This window comes from Microplitis mediator, chromosome 6, assembly GCF_029852145.1.
Source record: "Microplitis mediator isolate UGA2020A chromosome 6, iyMicMedi2.1, whole genome shotgun sequence".
In the NCBI taxonomy this organism is placed as follows: Eukaryota; Metazoa; Arthropoda; class Insecta; order Hymenoptera; family Braconidae; genus Microplitis; species Microplitis mediator.
In genome coordinates, this window is record NC_079974.1 from 17164917 (window position 1) to 17186467 (window position 21551).

General features: G+C 29.6%; 2 protein-coding genes across 2 annotated transcripts in view; one reads left to right on the plus strand and one right to left on the minus strand.

The window, feature by feature from the left end:
- The window catches only part of LOC130669361 (zinc finger protein ush), a 105936-nt gene extending 98828 nt beyond the window's left edge, over positions 1-7108 (minus strand). Inside the window, exon 1 of the mRNA XM_057472201.1 lies at positions 6521-7108. Coding sequence (XP_057328184.1) covers positions 6521-6560 — 40 coding nt within the window. The 5' untranslated portion in view covers positions 6561-7108. The remainder of the gene's footprint in view (positions 1-6520) is intronic.
- A 10569-nt stretch (positions 7109-17677) lies between these two features.
- LOC130670633 (Krueppel-like factor 10) lies at positions 17678-20655 on the plus strand. The gene is made up of 3 exons (XM_057474070.1): positions 17678-17951; positions 18162-18371; positions 18512-20655. Exons 1-3 carry the CDS (start codon positions 17892-17894, stop codon positions 19382-19384), a joined length of 1143 nt encoding a protein of 380 aa, XP_057330053.1. The 5' UTR covers positions 17678-17891; the 3' UTR covers positions 19385-20655.
- Positions 20656-21551: the final 896 nt, after the last annotated feature.

The window sequence follows — 21551 nt, forward strand, 5'->3', positions numbered from 1 at the left end:
TGCACTTCATTTACACGGAGAAGTTAATCTTGTTTGAAATGCTATGGTGCCATAGCGATGCCGGACCATGTTGGCCACCTGTCGGAAATTAAAATAAACACATGCAAATATTACTATGGCCATAGTAAAATTTTCAATGGTTCTAGTAATTAGAGATATAATCCTTGTAAGTTTTTCTGTGGTCATAGTAATTTTTGCATGTGTTTGTTTCAATTTCCGACAGGTGGCTAACATGGTCCGGCATCGCTATGAACCCGTAGCATTTTTAACGAGCAGAATTTCTCCGTGTACATGTTATCGAGTAGTATATTTTACAATGTGCATAAGAAAAATTTATATATTCACCACATGTCCTTACAGTATCATACTTTTTGGATAATTTTTACTAAAAATTTATCTGCGTGTAGACAAGTAATTTTTATTACAATTTATCAATAAGTTTTAAGAACGGTTATCAGATAATTTTGCCTAAGCTTTTCTCTAAAATAAAAGCCCTAAGCTTAAAATAAAGACACAGACCCAATGCTTTACCCTATGAACTAGCGAAGTGCACTTCAATTTTTTGATAACTGCCATTTGTTTACGGGAAATACTTCGACAAAGTTCCATTTACTGTACCGTGCAACAAAGGTAATACCGTTCATCCACTTGTGCGAATAGAGAGAAATTAAAACGCGTCTTAAGTGTATAATATTTTTTGTAGTGCAGCATAATAATTTTTTGACGGCTCAACTTCCTGTTTCAAATTTACTCAACATGATAAAAATCCGTGAATTTCTTGAGCCCATTTTTTTCCGTGTGCTCTTTATCAAATATCCGAACTCGGTCATTGGGTTTTCATTGTAACTCTCAATAATTTATTTTTGTTTATATTTTTTGTTGTTGTTCTTGTTGGTACATTACATATATATATGTATATAAATGCATAGCATGTAGCTTTTTCATACTCCCTCGCTCAATATCTTACTCACTCTTTCTCTTTTCTCCTTTTCATCTCTGTCCAAGCCAGACGAGTAGAGAGACCAGCAGTGTAGTGTGTTCCGATCAGTTAACGCTAATGAGCGATATATTTGGATGCTCTCTCGCATACCGTGAGTTATCTCTACCAACGACCGCGTGTTTTACGTCTCTATGTATCTCCCACAGTTTTAACAAAAAAAAATTAAAAAAAATAAAATTAAATAAACAACAGCGACAAAAAAAAATTAAGATAAACTTTAAATACGAGATATTTGATATAGTTTATAATAAAATAAATAAATAAAATTAATTGTCAAAGTATTGAGCCAATATTTAAAATACATCATGTATTTTTACAATATATACGATAGTTGAAGTACAGCCACACGTGCGTAGATAATCGCTGGCGGGTGCAGGATGTATTGAACGATGGGAATACGCAATGCAATGTAACTAGTGTATGTACTCTGTACTAAAACTATAGACTGGGCATATATATGTCTATAGAGAAAAATAACAAGAAAGAGAAAGATGAGGATAAAGAAAGACTTATATCTTAAAAGACTTGAGAAAACGTATAGTAGACTAGACTACTCGATTCTCCGCCTGTTTTTGCAGAGCTTTTCTCTCATCTCATTCGCATCCTCTTCTCTAATCAGTTCCGAGTATCAGAACCCTAAAACGGTCGCGGGACGCAACTAACACGTTAATAAGGACAATAACCCTTCAGCATTTACCACTTGAGTTAAAAAGAAAAAGTAATAAAATCTAAAAAAAAAAAAAAACAATAAAATTTATCAACGTTATTTCCTCCATTACAATCAATCGATTTAATAAATAGAAATTAATAAAAGAGAACAACAATGAAATAAAAAAAAAAAGTAACAAATTGATTTCTCGTTGATTTTAAATTTATAACAGCTTGTGTATAATATATCACGTTTTATATAAATATATTAATGACGATAATTTGGGTGTTGTAAATCGACAAAACAGCTGGCATTGGCATCCAACAATACACTCAAGCCCCGTACCGAGACAACAGTATAGTGGTGAGTTGAGCGTGCACTAATATACACAAAGAGAGAAAAATAGAGAGAGAGAAAGAGAGAGCCGGGTCGCGAGCGAATCGCGAAAAGGCCTTTACGGAGCGCAGAGCACGATCGAGATACCCTATCGGCCGGCATTTCGAGTGAATATTAGCGTAATGAGCTCGATAGCCGGGCGATACGAGAGATTTTAACCCGTCGTAACGTCACGTACCGCACTCTCTCGCGAAATATCCCTCAGCCCCATTTTTACCTCCCACCCATTTACCTACTTTATTATTATTATTATTATCATTTTTTTTTTTTTAATAATCCAATCAAAAGTGCATTTATACATCACGTGCATTATAATACCGCAACGTTGTAATGATATTATTCATACATATATATATGTATGTGTGATTATTGTATAAATGTTTTGACTTGGTGTTTAGAAATCAACAAGCCATTAACAAGTTATCAAATTAAACGTGTAAAAGATTAAATAATTGAGTTTACCAGCAATTAAAAAATAAATATAACAGTGTATATTTATATACTAATGTCAATAAATATTTTTCTTTGTTTTCTTAATTCCCAGAATGATTAAAGTGCTAATCAATTTAAAATATAAAGAGTAAATAAAATGATCACGAATTAATCGCAAGGGTAAACCCACCGTACGATAATTAAAACTGTAAATAATTAAATATGTATGACGTATTTTGATTTGTACGTGACAGATGAGGAAATGAAAACAATAAGATGTTTATAAAGTATCATATATATGTATATATATAAAAGTAAAGGTTAAGGCGAAAGATAATTTAACAAGAGAAAGAGAAAGAGAGAGAGGAAATTTAAAAAGAGAAAATAAACGAGTTACGAACACCATTCCAGCCATGCCAGGGCCGTGTCGCGGGAGGCTGGAGTGACACCACAATGCGGTGTAGCAATTTGTAGGCTCGCCCTTCGTCTCCTTCCCCGAGGTACCGCTGTTACAACAGCAACCACCACGACGACGATGACTATAACTACGACGCAACCCGCGACAACTACTACGATATCGCGGACTTGTCTCTTATGGATTTAACTTCTCTCTCACTTATATAAACTTCCCTATACATATACATATATTGTATATCTCATCCCATACACCGCTTCCAAGTGGTGTTGCTTTAGCTGTAACTGCTGCTGTTACTGCTGCCGCCTCAATCTCAACGTGTTTCTCCGCCTTCGTGTGTTACCACCGTTAGTATATTTACGACACACTCTCGCGCAACGCGTTCCGGACTTAACTTTACTACACATCAGACTAGATATCATACAATACAATAAATCTTTACTAGATCATTATTCTTTATTGAATAAGGAAATATCAAATTTATAAATACATCTATCGTATAAATCATCAAAGACTAAAATAACTATCGAAAAAAATTGTATATAAAAAATTGGCACTTATGTGGTGACGTTAAATTAATTTACACACCAAACTTATTGTTATGTACATTAGGGTGAGCCAAAAAAACCAACCTATCGAATTTATGTCTTACAAAGGACCTATATATCGAGAAAAAAATTCTCCCATGGGGCAAAATTTTTAGCTCAATTTTAAAAGGTGTCAATAGCCATATGAAATTTCCCATTTAAATAACATGCAAAAAAACTTTTTTTGATTAAAAATATTATAACTTTTGAACCGTATGAGATAAAAATTCGGCTGTAGAATATTCTTCTAGGGCATTAAATTTGTTAAAAGAAAGTCCTGGGAGTCGAATTTGTAAACTTGATATTTCGTAAACTAACAGGCCATCAAAGTCTAAAATAAACAGAATCATACAAATTTAAGGCTTTATTATTAAAAATATCAATACTACGAGAAAATTTGTTGTACATATAGTGCAATGAAATCATCAACAATATCCACGTTGTAACAAATAATGTTTTGTTATCGATCACAATAAAAGAAAAGTATTTGGAAAATCCAAATAAAGGCTTAAATTTGTATGATTGTGTTGACTCTAGACTTTGATAGCTTGTGAGTATACGAAATATTAAGTTTAAAAATTTGACTCCCAGGACTTTCTTTTAACAAATTTAATGCCCTACAAGAATATTCTAGAGCCAAATTTTTATCTCACACGGTTCAAAAGTCATAATATTTTTAATCAAAAAAAATTTTTTTGCATGTTATTTAAATGGGAAATTTCAAATCACCGACACCTTTTAAATTTGAGCTAAAAATTTTGCCCAATGGGAGAATTTTTTTCTCGATATATCGGTCCTGTTTAAGACGTAAATTCGATAGGATGTTTTTTTTGGCTCACCCTAATATGTATGTATAATTGATTGATTTGATTAAAACTCAAAGCTTAAGTTATTTTAATTGTTTAAATTGTTGAGTTGACTTGAACTTGTTTACTGAACTGTTAACTTGTAAGATTGGTTGTGTGACCAATCCTAAGTAAAGAGTAAAAGTAACCAGTGAAGACCGCCTCCGCCGATCGACACTGATAAAAACCTTAGAGCGAGACACCGCGGGATTTGCGACTCTACTCTCGCGCGTGTACTGATCTTTGCCTGTTTATTCGCAAGATCCTTTATTGTAATCCCTTTTGCTTGCTGAGTTTAAATAAAAAATAAAATAAGAAAGAAAGAGAATATAAGGTATATAAATATACATATACATACGTTGTATATAAACGCAGTGAGAAGAGAGAATAAGAATGAATAAGGAGTAAAGAGAAGTAAGAAACGAAGACTGTCGTCCGACACCCGAGTGACGACCGTGAGAGAAGCTGTGGACGAGAAAAGAGATCCGGTGCGATTTAAATATTTTTGTTTCTTCTTTCTCGTGTCGTTTAACTTATATATATTCTTATTTCTTGGCGGGCTAACGCACACACAATTGGAAACCGCGATCGACGGTTGATTCAATTCGAGTAAAAAATAAAAAATAAAATTTTTTACTTTATTTTTTATTTATTTTTATGCACGCCGAGGCTTTTAATGGGATGATTAGATAGCTCGATAGTCGGGTCCAAACAACGACGAGGCAAAACGACAGATACGCCCCCTTCCGTTTATTTTTTTTTTAAATCTCGTTTTCTTTTAAGAAGTAGTAGACAGTTTGCCGGTTGAAAGATCGCTCTTGGAAACAACTACGAGATGGTGTGTGAAGATATTATACTTAACTTGTGAACACGATTCAATAAGACATTCTACAAAATCATCGGTTATTAATTTAACCTCCTACAACACAGCGGGAAATTATTATCACTTCTCTACGGGATACTCTTTATTCCCACCTCATTTATGTATCAATGATGATTATAATCTAATGATAATAATACTAATGATAAAGAGTACAATGCAATTGAGTTACTCTATCAATTTCTTTTTTTTTTTTTATCTATTATAATTTTGTAATTTATTTTTATTAGACGGGTTATTATCAAATTTAAAATGATTTATTAAGAGATAACAATCACTATCGACACCGGATGATCGAGTTCAAGGGGTGAGAGTTATAGTTTGTATGTAGCAACAGTGGCGACGACATTAACGTGGGGGTTATTAACTTCGTAACACGCGGAACTAATTAGCTTGTTCGTGTACACGGACGAGAAAACACAAGAGCGATGAACGAGCTAAAATTATTGCGGAAAGTTAGGCCAATATCTATGGTGAATGGGATCATTGTCGATTAATTAACCTATACAAATTTCCCATGGTGATTGTATTTTAAATTTTTTTAAACATATATCAACTATGTATCAAAATAATTATCTTGATATATGTAGATATCCATAATCAAGGAAATTTCAAATTTAAAAAATTTAAATTTATGTTTAAATAAATAAATAAAAGCTATTACTTGTTTAATGTTTTACAAATTTGATTACAAAAATAAAAGAGAGACCTGTAACACGTCACCACGTGAAAGTCTTCTCGACAGAGAGTAGGAGACACGTGTGTATCGAAACGTTAAATTAATATGACAATTATTTTTTTATTTATTATTATCGCAGCTGTCACTTAAACTCTTTATCGTTTTGCTCCTAATTAGTCTAATTTAATTAAATATTCAATTAAACTTATGTTTCTTAATGCATTACATGCATTAAAAATATAAAATTTATAAATAAACACAATAAAAAAATTTTTGCAATTTGAATTTAAAAATTTTCGCGCCATTATCAAATGACGTCATTGTCGAATCAAAAAGGCGCGTAAATATTTTTTTCACAACTCTACACCTTATTATCACTTTTTCAAAAAATATAATTGATAAAAATATTTCAAATTTAATTTTATTTATTGACAATTAAAATTTAACGATATGATAGAGTCTAAAATTAATTTTAAATTAAACGTTAACAGATACTGAATAGACGAAACAATTAAACGGACACCATTTAAAAGCTCCAAGCACGATAATAAATATGTAAAAACAAGTAAAATATATGAGTAAAAGTTTAAATAAATAATATATAGGAAGAAAAAAGTTTGCATGGGAAAGGACTCACGTTTTAGCGGCTTTGGGTTGCTCTGTTTACGGCGTGACATCCTCCTCGACTGTCTGCCATCACCAAACTAACGTCAACATTGTTTATGATGATGATGATGATGATAATGATGACAATGATAGTGATAAATGTCTTTAACAATTATTGAAAGACTGCTACCAATACAAAAAACACACGCGTACCAAAACGACTTAAACATATATTTAAAAAGCTCTTTCACCAAAACACGTTGCAAATAATCATAAATAACAAAAAAATATATATATATAAATAAACAATTTAAAAATATATATACAACGACATGCAGTATGAAGTGACAATGTAATATGTAAGCGAGGACAAGAGCTACAAAAACAAATCACTGCCGACAACGAGATTCACTGGGACAACTGTCTTATTTTTAAAATATTTATACTTTTATTATTATTATTGATAATATTATTTAGCTCAACACAACAATGAATTGATGTTATTTATTAGTTTGTTTATTACTGTTATTATAATTGCAGAGGTTTTTTGCGCGGATAATTTAAAATACCCGCACAAAATCACTATACCCTCTTTCGACCGCTGTCAGCGGGCAACTAAACAAACGTCGTGCTAAACAACCCCCCACTCTTTAACTCTGCGGCGTGACACCATCTAAAGTTAAGTGGGAGAAATTACAGAGTGGGAATAACAACCAACTCCGCCTACTTTTCATTGCTGATTTTACCGCAATAATATTTGCTGCTTTATCGACATTTATTTTTATTTCTCTAAAATTGTTGAATTTAAAAATTACTTTTGTGTTTTTTATTTTCGTTAGTTTTTTTAATCTGTCATTACTTTTATCTCAACTTTCGATGTTCAATTTTTAAGTTTTTTAAATTTACTCAATATTTTATATTTTTTTTTATTATCAATCAATTTTAAAAATTGAAATTGATTTCAAAAATGAAATTTTATGAACCGTATTTTTGAAGATAAAAAATTTATAAATATACTATAACTGTGAAAATTTCATTTTATCAATTTAAGTATAACAGTAATGAAAAAAAATCCGATTTCGATAATCTAATATGTATATATGTAAAATATATGAGTGTAAATGTAGCAGATATGAGGAAATTATAAATAAACGAACTAAACAATTAAAAAGATAAAATTTTAAAAAATACATATACCGATTTTAAAATTCTGTGAATGTGAATTTTTTTATTTTTATTCGATGTACATTTTGTTCATTTTTTTGAAAATTATAATAATTGTCGGATGTCTGCTACATTCACATTCATGTAAAATATTCATAAATTGTGCCAATAAATCAATTGCACTTTAATTAATTTTATATACATAAAAATATCAATATAAATAAGATTTTATATTTATATAAAATCTTATTTATATTGATATTTTTATGTATATGAAATTAATTAAAGTGCAATTGATATAGATTTTAGTATAGATTTTTTATATTTAATATTCCCACAATATTTTAAAAAAAAAAGTGTGATGAATTGTCAAAAAAAAATTCGAACCATTTATTTATCAATCAAATGATTATAAATAAAGTATGTCAGTATTTTGTAATTATAAGATAAATTTAACTTGATAATCTAATTAATGATAAAGAAAAAATATTTTTATAGATTATCGAGATAAATTAAAAAGATATTGTAATAATGGAAGCGTTTAAGAAATATAAATTAAAATTAATTTTCAAAATTGATTTTCATAATCGGATTGATAAAACAGTATATATGTAATCCATCTATATATATTACCAAGTGAAATGTTTTTGACGTACGGTCGGTATAAAACAACACCACTACCTACTGATGATCGGAATCATTTTATTCGATATTCTGCGTAACGAGAGTTAACGTCCTCACGCGGTCAAATAATTAACTAAATTTAAATTAAAAATTTTCTGTAATCACTTGTAATAAACAATTTAAAAGAGAAATTCTGAGTTAAAGAACAAATTCTATTTGAGTTCTCAAAAGCCTTAATCCTTTTGATGTTTTATTTGCCGCCCAGAATGTAACTCTACTTTAGTACCCAAGATCCTCAATGAGAACTATGAGGTCTAAATGCAAATAATTTATCGATTTTTAATTATAATGAACCCTTCGCCCCTCGCGCTATGAGCGCAGTGCCGCAATTTTTATTAAAAGATTATTTAAAAAGAAAAAAAAATTTCCTAGTCTTTTGAAATTTAATGAGTTCTTCTACTATACTTTGTAGTATCGATTGAATGAATGATAATTATTTTTCCGATATTTTAAATAATAGAAAAATAATTTTTTTTGTTAGAAAACCTGAGAAACGCGGCGATGCGCCGCTGACGCGAGTAAACTCGGGAGTTTAATTTGTTCGGATTTTCTGCGCAGTGTTGCCAGTTACCACCAGCGACTCATTTCCAGTTCATTTGATTCATCTCTTTTTTAAATATTTTTTTTTAATACAAAATTTTTATTTTATTCAAAAATTTAGTCGTATAAGATTGTGTGGTTTTAATTTTTTTAAATCATAGTTATGATACTTGGCAACACCGCAATATTAAATACATGGTGGCGGAACGTTGCGGTGCGACGAACGAAGGGTGGCGAGACCTCGCGACCGACGGAGGGTTAAGATCTCAAAATCCTCAAGGAATGAACAGTTATCGTACGGACTTTGAAAAATTTTAGATAGAAAAGGGAGGGGAGAGAATACGTCGAATGAGACTTTTGAGGTTCAAATGTGGATTAAATTATTCTTGTATGTTTTGAGTATTTTGAGGCTCTAATCCAGACTACGTATTCCAGTTTAGTTCTCAAAGTGGTAAAATTCGTCGTAACTAATACTTTGAGAACTAAACTAGAATAACTTTCTATATTTTTTGACAATCTTAAAATTATAAATTGATCCTCACAACCCTCATTGAGAATTTTGAGACTTAAATCCAAATTTGTTTATTGACTCGGGATGAGCTTTAAAATAGGAAATCCTTACTTAAAACCACGGGGTGAAATCAATTACACAAAAATTGCAATAACAGGGGATATCAAATATTTTTGGCCGAGTTTTTTTCGCAAGCAAAATCTCTAAATAAAAAATACCGACTGTAAATCGATGCACTACTGTCTAATCTAGCGAAGTGCGCTTCAATTATTCGATACACAGAAAAAACAGATATCTTGAGTCAAGAAAATATTTTTGAAGACAAACGTTTTCGGGAACCAAGTCAGGATTTTCTTGAGCAAAGAGAATTCGTCTTGGTTGGAGAAGATTTCTACTTTATCTGAGAAAATTTAGGTCTCCAAAAAAATTTTCTTGAATTAAGAATATTCACCTTCAGTCGAGAATTTTTTTTTTTGTGTGTAATATTCGTCTGTTTAACAGAAAAACTCGATCAAAGTTTCCATTTACTGCACAAGTGCAACAACCGTTCGTGGACTTAGTGTAACAGAGATAAGTGCGAACCCCTGTTGACTATAATTTCAAAAAAATTTCATTGCAATTAATAAAATAATTAGTTAATTAAATATAATAAAAATTTTTTTGTTTATGTTTTATTATTATTTTTTTTTCCTCAAAATTTAATACGCAGTTTGGTAACAACTGAGATAGGATATCTTTAACATACAAATAAAAATACCATATGAGTTATGATTAATTGTAAAAGTATTTAAATTATGATAAAAAAAACTAACGGCAAATTCATTGAGATTTCATTGTTCGTATGATGTAACCATTCGTAAGAATGTGTATATAATACGACTGACACAAAACATATCATAGTCCTCGCTGTCGCTGAAGTATGAGATAACTTATTTAATATTTATGGTGGCTTGTGATACTTTGACACAGTAAAATAATAAACAAAAACTGCTAATTTATGATACCATTTCTTTCAACTTAATTCTATTTTTAATTTATATATGTTGTTTATGTAACATGTATCACAAATACTAATGAACTTATGATTAACACCATTATCGCTTCAAAACTTTAATCTAACTTCCTGTTTTTAAAGATAATATTTATATTCTATATTTAAAACTAATATACTAATTTATTAGTTTTTTTTTTTGATAGATAATTATTAATGATAAAATAATGTCTCACAATCTAAACGAAACAAAACAATAATTTATTATAAATCAAAATAATTTAGTATTGATCAAGAAGGAGAAACCTTGTTGATATAAAAAATTATAAATGATAAGAGTGCTGATAAAAAATTTCTTTACACCTAATACACAAATAAACACATATATATGTATATATTTTATCGTTCACGCTGCAGACGACTGATCCATTCATATCGTATCAAGTCGTTAATGTTTATTTATATTTGCTGCGTTATATTAACATTATAATTTAAACGATAAATAAACAAATATTTTTTTACGCCAAGTGACTAATCGTCTCGAGTAATTAACTTAATTTATAAATTTTATTTGATTTATTATTTTATCTACTATTTATAACAGGCGGGCTTTCATTTTTATATTTTATTGCATACAAAAAATAATAATAAGTATTTAAGATACTTGATATTTTATAATTTAAATTTCATTTTTTTAATATACTTACCCATATAACAATCTTTTTAAATTCTTGAGCAAGTCTGCTCTCAAGATCGATAGATACTAGTGTCTTTTTCTACGTGTGTCTTGCGACCAGATTTAAATTGCAAGCCTTACACAAGAAATTCGTGCCAGATTATAACTCAATTCTGGAGAAAGGTTATAGTTAAAAATAGTTGCGCATGGGCTGATCAAGATCTGCTCAGTTCAAAATTGACCTTTGGCCTTGAGAAGATCTTGAGCAAGCCATGCGTAAGTACCTAGTGTAAATTACTGGTGCAAGAAATGCGTCAGACACTTTTTCATTGCACCGTGTTCAAGATATTTTTAATATTTTTGCGTACGATACCATGAGCAAGACATACACAAATCTTGACATAGGTTTCTTGATACACGATCTTGCAAAAGACACATACGTAGAAAAAGATACTAGCAGCTTGGGGCCTTGCTCAAGATACTTACTCCAGAATCTTGCTCAAACACGTCTTAGACAGCATTCAAGTCAGTATGACTGCTTTACGACGTCTTTTAAAAGCGTCCTCAAGAAGTCTTATAATGACTTCTTAAAGGTGTCATTTATAAGAATTCTTCATTAAGAGTTCTTGAAGACTCCATCAATAAAACGTCAGTTTTGTGACGTCTAAATGTATTCTTCTTTTTAACTTCTTTATGAATTCAAAATTAGGATCTCCTTAAGACGTCATGGTAAGTTCATACTGAAGCCTTTTTTGTGAAGTCAGAAAAAAGAAATCTTTTTAAAGACGTCGTATTGAATTCGCTAGGTGGCTTATTCGACATCTTGAAAACTTCTTTAAGATGTTGAATGAGACGTCCAAATCATAATTATGAATTCAATCAGAACTCATCAAGACGTCATTTTGCTATCTGTGGTGTTACTAAAATTTGTACTTCATAAATTCATTATTTAAATTAATTAGTCATTTATACTGATATTATTAAAATACTATTTTTATGAAAATTCACTTTTAAATCATTAATTTTTTTTTAACTTTGTAACTGAAGTTAAGCAAAAAAAACTTGATATAAAATATAAGTTTCCTAATAATAATTTTAATTACTTATTAATTTACTCTCCAAGAAAAATTATAATCTGGCATTTATAGTTGTATCTGAAACTTGGTTGTAAAATATTTGAATTTAAATAAATAAAATATTTATATATAAGTGCTGTGGTATTAATTAATACTTTATATAGTTTATGTATAAATAAACTATTTTAGATTTTAAATTTACTTTCCAACATATATATCTTTATTATCTTGTAATAATATTAAATTTTTTATTGAATGATATCTTTTGATCGACGTGGGAACATTGGTCGTGAGAACCTTTATTTAAATTATTAGTATATATATTAGGGTGGTCCTTATTTTGGACATTTTCGAATTTTTATGCTCCCAGAGGCTTCTGTGGTTCGAAATATAAAAAAAAAAATATCCTCAAAGTTTCAGGTCGCTATCTCAATTTTTACCCGTGCCGCACAGTGATGTAAGTTTCCCATTTAAATAACACGGGGTTTTTGGCACTGAACGATTAAGTTTTTATTCCGGCTAAAGTAATTGTTCGAAAAATTTGAAACTCTGTAGACTTTATTCTCATATTAGCAGCTACCCCTCAGAATTTTTACAGATTTTCATTTACTATAATTTTGGGGGTACAGCATGATGAAAAAAAAGAAAAAAATTATTTTTTTTATTTTTAGCAAAAATTTTGTTCAAATAATATATCAAATCAGTCTGCATTCTTATCAGAAGTTCTTACTTTTTTTCATTCTCGCACCTAAGTGGGTGAACGGTATATCTTTGTTGCACTAATACAGTAATCAGGAACTTTGCATTAGTGTGCAGTAAAGTGTTCCTTAAAAGGATTTTTTGAATTTATTACGATTACCTCACAAACGATTTCAATTCCGGCAGAAAAAAATTCCCTTAAAGTTTAAGCTCTTAATTCCAACGGAACCACGTGTCGCAAATTTTGTTGTTGTGATTTTTTGAGGTTATTATATTTATTTATAAAAGAGATCTATTTTATTAATAATTTATTATAGTTAGAAAATTGTAAAAAAATAATTATTTCAATATTATAATGCACAAAACTATCAACCTTTTGTTTATTATTTATTGCTTAAAACAAATAATAAACTTGAAGGTGACCAACTTATTTAAGCAAATATTGAAAGAAATTTAATTTATTGATAATATTTATCAACTGTTAAACTGAGACATAATATGATTAGTGGCATTGATATACCGATCTCAGATATCAATTAAATGCATTATGTATTTTTGAAAAAGACACATTGTCAAATAACATAAACAAAAATATTTCTTGAAAAAATCACAAAAAAATTTTGCGGTAACTCTTCTCGTTAGAATTAAGAGCTTAAACTTTAAGGGAATTTTTTCTGTTGTAATTGAAAAAAAATGCTCCTGATTACTGTATTAGTGCAACAAAGATATGCCGTTCACCCACTTGGGTGCGAGAATGAAAAAAAGTAAGAACTTCTGATAAGAATGCAGACTGATTTGATATGTTATTTAAAAAAAATTTTAGATAGAAATAAAAAAATTTTTTTTTCTCTTCTTTTCATCATGCTGTACCCCCAAAATTATAGTAGCTGAAAATCTGTAAAAATTCTGAGGAGTAGCTGCTAATATGAGGATAAAGTCTACAAAGTTTCAAATTTTTTGAACAATTACTTTAGCCGGAATAAAAACTTAATCGTTCAATGCCAAAAACCCCGTGTTATTTAAATGGGAAACTTACATCACTGTGCGGCACGGGTAAAAATTGAGATAGAGACCTGAAACTTTGAGGATATTTTTTTTTATTTATTTCGAACAACATAAGCCTCTGGGAGCATAAAAATTCGAAAATGTCCAAAATAAGGACCACCCTAATATATATATATATGTAAGTAAAGTGTAGTAATTATTAATTATATTTAATACATTAAAATTATAAACATAATTAAATTGTAATAATATCAATACCGATTTCGATACTTTTTAATATCATTCATGATATAATAATATAATAAAAATTATTTTTAAACCAAACAATCAATCAACATAACACTTTAATTAAAAATATAATATTTAATCATGTTAATTACAATTATATTACCAGCAATATAACTTAATTGTGTATTTTAAGAAACTGATAAACAAGACAGATTTATTACAAACAAACAAAATAAATAATAAAATTGACCTTGATAATTTAATTAGTTCATATTATCCGGTTATTTATATATATAAATTATTAGAGTAATCAGGAAAATTATTAATAATAATATGACTTTCAAACTCTTGCCCTTTTACGCTGAAATAAAAAAATAATTTATATATTTACACCTTGATATTTATGACATAAATAAAGTTAACAGAAATACATTCGCTGAAGCTAAATAAAATCTATCATAAATTTAGTTATTTATTTCCAGAGACTTAATATATAGCTGGTGGTTATAAACGAAAATAGAAAAAATAATCGTCTTCTACATATCATTAATATTTGTTTCGTAACAGTTGTTTAAGTCTATAAACACAAATGAATCTCCAGCCAATAAAATAGAAAGGAAACAAAATATGTATGTTCAGCAGTATTTCGTTTTACTTGAATAAATATATAAAGATGTTCTGGTCTTATCAATAATATTTATTTAAATAATTAAATTAATCAATTGTCTAATTAATATTCATTTAATCAAATTCAACATTACGCGATTTTAAGTTAATATAGGAGAAGGGGGGGGGCAGAACGGGTTACTTACACTGAAAAAAATGATTGACAATAATTGTAGTTCAACTTGTAATTATTTATGTTATGTTCAATAACTCATGTCGTTTCAATCAGTAAAATTATGATTTTAATGTTTAAACTGCTATAATTAACAGTTAATCGTTGAAATATACTGCTTGACTATTTAAAATTACTACTTAAACCTTAAAAAACTACAAGACACTTGTCAAAAAAATGCATGTTATTAATTTCTGACGTTCTACTCCATAATATTTACTAAGATTCGGTCTAAGCGCGCTGTTGATGAGAATCTGAGTATCATTTACTAATATTTTTTTTCCTTATAAGGAAACAATAAGTTTTCCAGGACTCAAATCCGCTAAATGTTTTTGTTCTTACACGGAAAAAAGAGCAGTTGAAAAATTAGTTTCTATACTGAACAAGGCTTTTGGGGCAAAAATCTTTAAACATTAAAGCTTAAACTGTAATTTTAGAAATTTGTTATAGTAATAAAATTAATACAATTTTAAGCAGCAAATTTTACAGTTTAAATCGACAATATCGAGTTTGAAACTGTAATATTTGTTATTTCTAGATAAAAAAAGTAATTTTTACAGTTTCAGACTCGGAGCGCTTTACTACTATACGAAACTGTAATTTTTCAACTGCTCTTTTTTCCGTGTAATGATATTCAAAATAAGTAAAAAAATTTTTAGTTGCTATTAAAACAAAAAATTTCTATTTTTGCGGGCAAAATGGGATACCCACTGAAAAAGGTGGAAAAAAAAAATTTCTGGATATTGAATAAATTAAATTTTTTTGTAAGTAATTTAAATAAAGAAAAATTACATTTTATACAATTATTGAATGCAGAGGAAGAAAAAAAAAATTTTATTGGTTTTTATCACAAAACAAAAGTCATTAACATTTTTCGACTGACACTCGATTTTTGGAAAAGCTTAACAAAAAAAAATTCAAAATAATAATCAGTTATATTTACAAAAGTGATTTTGGAATGTTTAAAAAACATTTAAAAAATAAAATTTTTTTTTATAAAATTTTGGGGACACCCCCCCCCCCCCCTTTCCCCTACAGACATACACAGAAAAAAAGGATTTCCTGCCGCAAAAAAAATTTTACTTAACCCAAGAAATTTTTTGCATTTATATTAAAATAAAAATTTTCTTGAGGCCAAAAAAACTTTTCTTGGGACAAAAAAAGTTTTTCTCGTCCGAAAAAATTCTTTTTTTTCGTGTACTTCAATAACTTGGATTACATCAACTTTTTTGTTCGTGACTTTACTAATAAGAATATTAATATTCGGTGAGTCACATATAGCGGGTCAAACAATATTAGAAATGTATTAGATAACCAAATACTTAGTAGCCTTCAACTAATTAAATAGGAACGGTAGATAAGACAAACAATACTCTATTATAGAACCCTGATAATTATTTTAATTAAATTGCTCATCTCCATTAAATTTTACTCATTATAATTTTAACTTTATTCAAAAATTACTTATATCAAAATTTAAGATCTTATCAATTATCATAATAAAATAAGAACTTTTATAGTGGGTCAAAATATTATTACTAAAAAATAAAAGTATTTGTCACCATACCTTGACCTAAATTTTAAACTATCAATAATACCATATATATCTATCACTAAAAACTGTATCACAATTTATGATTAAAATCATATTTATATCCCTTTACTAAATTACCCTCTCCTTTCTATAATAATATACTGCTATATTATTGTCGCAAGCTGGATAAATAAACCATGATTACATCCATTGTACATGTTAAATATATATAAATACATAAATATGTATATATTAGGTGAACGAACTCGTTGAACGACCTCATTGTATAGAGACTAAGAGGCGCGTAATTTTTATCCTCATCCTTCAAGGCCGTACTATAGATTGCACCTTGCAGTACAATCTCAAATACTTTATCATATATATCTTATCAGAAAAAAATCTATAACAATAAAACGCAAAAAAAATTTTATATCCCTGCATCCTATGCCATCACCGACAATTTATTGATGTAATTACAAAGTACTAAATATACGCCCACTCGTGTCTTTAAAAAAAAAGAAAAAAAGAGTTTTAATTAAAATTAGTAAGTCAACAGACGTCATTACTCTTAAAAAAATTTAATTACACACGTGTACTTAAAATTATTTATATTTGTTCTGTTGTTGACGTCTTGTTAAATAAATTTCGGAGGCTCGTCATCCCAACGTGAGCTAACACAGGTCACAGCAACGTAAGAATGAGGATATAATTTAATTCGGGTTCTATATTTAAATATGGGCATCAAATCGTAAAGATCTATGCAAAAACATACATGTTGTTTGAGTAACATATTATATACAATACAATAGGGTTGCTTGTACTCTTGTTTAAATTACCAGTTGCTAGAGAGTGATTGGCCAAATCCAACCGGTACGAATTGCACGATGTACTTTAATTTATACATATGTATGTAATTTTTTTTGTAACCATATACATATGTATTTATATATATAAATATATATGTGTTACAATGTGTCGGGTGGACATGGGGCGCGCCATGAATGCCATGACGTATCGAGCAGTCAACCACGCAGACTGACGTCACGATCACGACCTCAGTCATAGTCAGTCATACAGTGAGCACGTGAACAGCACGCGGATGATCACGCTGCCACTAGCTGACTAGTCGGCGTTTATTGGCCGGAGAGAGCGAGCCCCTAGATATGATTGGTCGATCGACCGCACGCTGCATGATCACCAACACACTCGTCAACAACATTCTGCTGCTCGACCTGAGAAAGCTTCATTACTCTTTCAGACTTGTACTGAGTATCATCTTTAGTTTTTGCAATATTTCCAATAAAATTATTTCTTGGATATATTGTTTGTCTATTACATATTTTTTTTAATTTTTGTATATATTTATTTGAATATAAACACTTGTGATTTATTGCAAGAAATTTTGTGGTGAAAAGTGAATTTATAATTTATGATAATTGACTTTAATTAAATTAACATGAATTCTAATAATGTGCCACTGTCACCACCAGCTTCACCTCAGCTTAAATATACTCATGTAAGTATTTTTAATTCGTTTATTTTTAATATATATCATCTGTTTTGATTTGACTGGTTTTGAATTTTCGCGCCACTGGTACGCCCGCGAATTATAAATTTAAATTTCTAATTTAAATTTTTAATGATAATTTTTAAAAAAATTTTTTTTTTTTTTTTTTTTTTAAATATTTAAAAAAAATATTAAAATAAAAAATTTTTTTTATTACAGAATGAACCACTTCAATCGTCCTTCAGTGTCGCGGCATTGCTCGGTGAAAAATTATTACAAAACGATTCGCTAAATCGTGGTAATAAAAAACACGATGATGCCCATCCCAACCTTCCACCCACGCCCCAACCGTCAGATACAGAGGAAGACGAGCAGCCCCCACGCAAACGCAGCAAATGCACTGATCAGCGATGTGGAGAATTAGCAAAGGTAAAATATCTGACTTATCGACAACTAAAATTATACAGAAAAAAATAAAAAAATATAGTTCCTTGGTCTTTTGAACTTTGTTTAATTTAAATTCAGTCTGGCCAATTGAATTAATACAATTTTTTTTTTATTTGCTACAGTTATTATTGGATGGAACGCCTCCGCCGAGTCCAGAGCCAGCTCGTGCTTCGGTAATAATGCGCGCAAATCGGGACGGTACCTACAGTCCAGCAAATTTAGCGGGTTTACAAAAAATAACTTGTGATGTATCACCAGCAGCTGTGTGTTCAAAAGCCCCAAGGCCAGTAGTCTTAGAAAAACCAGTCGTCGAGACAGAAAACATTCTCAAGACTCTCAAGTTCAAGATGAGCCTCCGTAAAGAAGAGATTATAGTTAACAGCAAGAATACAGACCGTGAGAGCCAATGCCAGAAGTTACAACCTCTTGCTCCAAAGCCACCCTCTATTACAATGGTCGCTGGTATCTTAGGAACACCCTTAGTTTTACCAACATCAACAACTCCACTTCTCTTTGTTACATCGCCGACAATAACAACAACTAACTCTTCAACCCCCGGTAGTCTAGACTCTGGAGCACGTAGACGAGTTTATGAATGCGAGTATCCGGGCTGTGGTAAAAACTACTTCAAGTCATCACATCTAAAAGCTCACAAGAGAACTCATACTGGTGAGCGACCCTTCCCATGTCCTTATGATGATTGTGGGAGGAGGTTTTCACGCAGTGATGAATTGTCGCGACACAAAAGAACTCATACGGGTGAAAAAAAATTTGTATGTTCTGTTTGTCAAAGGCGGTTTATGAGAAGTGACCATTTAGCTAAACATGTTAAGCGTCATACTAAAGACAGAAATTCATCAACTGCACTAACATCATCATCAGTCCATCATCAATCTTCGATAACACCTGCACCGCTAAGAATAAATTTGCTTCCAGTAATAGCACCGCGATTGCAGAAAAATAGTTCGCAGACATTTATCTCACAAAGTCTTTGATGTAAAAGTCGTATTTATTTCTTCCTGATTATCATTAAAGAAGATGACTGATTTTAAAAAGTGTGAGGGAAAAAAATGAGCTAGAGTAAAATCAAGAGCAAGTTTAAAGAACTTTTCTTATCTCATCTCGCTGTTATTGATCAGTTAGAGGTCGGCGTAGACGTCAACTATATATTCTTCTAGTCGAGGGCAGACATCAGACCACGCAAGGTCTTATTTTTATAATTGATAATAATGCTACACTGCAAAAATTTTTTTTGACCCGGTGTAGTGTAAATGTCTCGGTGTAAAAATTTTGGTGTGAAAATTACACCAAATTCGGTGTTAAATTTACGCGGTGAATTTAAAATTTTTACACCGCCAAGCGTGTAAATGCGTAATTTATATTTTTGCATTAAGAAAATTAATCATAAAAATATTTATATATTCAAAATACTATTTGATATATAAATAAAATTAATGATGATACTGAAGTTAGCCGAGGTCTAAAAAAAAAAAAATTTGAAAAAATTGCACCTGTAGTTTTTTAAATTTTCTACATGTGCATATTTTTATTGCCCGACTCATGTTGCGAAGCATCAGAGTGTGCTTTACGATCGAAAAATTTTTTTGTAATTGATTTGTTGAAAAAAAAATCCGAAAATTTTTAATTGTCTGCTATCTTCAGGATCATAAATTAATGTAGTTATTGATTAAGAAGCTAAGAATATTCGATAATCGTTTGTTGCTCATTAATCAAAATTATAACGAGTAACACGGAATGGTGTAAAAAAAGTAGATTACACCGTGGAAAATTTACACCGTTATTTCACACTACACTGCGTGTAAAGTTCTCCGGGTCGATTTTTACACCGAAATTTTTTACAGTGTACCATTTAATGCGATAAATTAGTTAGTAATATTTAATTATTATTAAAATGTATTATAATTATAATAATATATGAAGGAGAAAGTTGTTTATAAACTAAGTACCTAAGTGTGTCTGTGATTTGTGATGCGTTAAAACTCGTGACCCAGAGTTTAAAGATTTAGAGTATTTATTTATAGTTTAATTGAGTGGGTAAATGGGGTTTAACTGTACATAGTCTTTTAAATTATAAGCTCTTGTATATTATTTTAAATATTAATATTATGTATGTAATTTTAAGATTACCCACGTCCAATAATGCAACAAAGACGAGAGTTATATATATTGTAAATAATATTTTTAAAATGCATTGTAACTCTCATTTAAATCAAGACTTGAGAAAAATAATGAATAAATGTTTTTGTACATAATTATTAAATAAATAAGTCTTATATACTTTCATAAATAATTGATTACTTATTTGTTAAAACTCCTTTTAAATAATAATTATAATTATTATTTAGTATTTATACTTTGGCGCCAGGCAAGAAGGTCATAGACATACAGAGGCCTTATAAAATGACCAGTAGCTGTTGAGAATTCATAATCATCATGGAAATTACGTGGTAACACGTGAACGAGAGATGTTACACTTGTCTGAGACCGATTTCAATTCATGACACCGAAGATTACGACGTCTTGTGGGCACGATATATTTATTACATGTACATACATTATTAAATATATATTCATTTTATACACCAGTTTATCTATGACGTATTTAAACTCTCATTTTCATTTTATTTAATTTTTCCTTTGGTTTAATTTTACTTTTACATTCAAATACGATAGTATATAAATAGATATTGTTATATATTTATTATATACTTGGGTATACACTAATAAATGAAGAGTTAAAATTTTGTTCGTTGTTTATTACATGGGAAAAAAAATTTTCCATCACGCCAAGACGTGCATTGATGTTCGTAAAAACGCGTGCATCGCCAGATATATGTGGACATATACATATACAAAAAATATATTTTAGCCACGTCATTAATTTTATACGTGTCTTATCACCTGGTCATTGAACATGATTACTATATATTGCCGAAGTATCATTTCAAATAAATTCAATTAATTGCGCATCACTAATTTTTTTTTATTTATAAAATATGAAGAAATAAAAAATCTGTTAACTGAATAATTTTAAATTCAGGTACTGAGAATTTTTAAATTACGTAAATTTCCTGATTTTTGATTGGTAATCAATTAAAATAATCGTTAAGTTTGTAGAAAATTATTTATAAAAAAAAATAA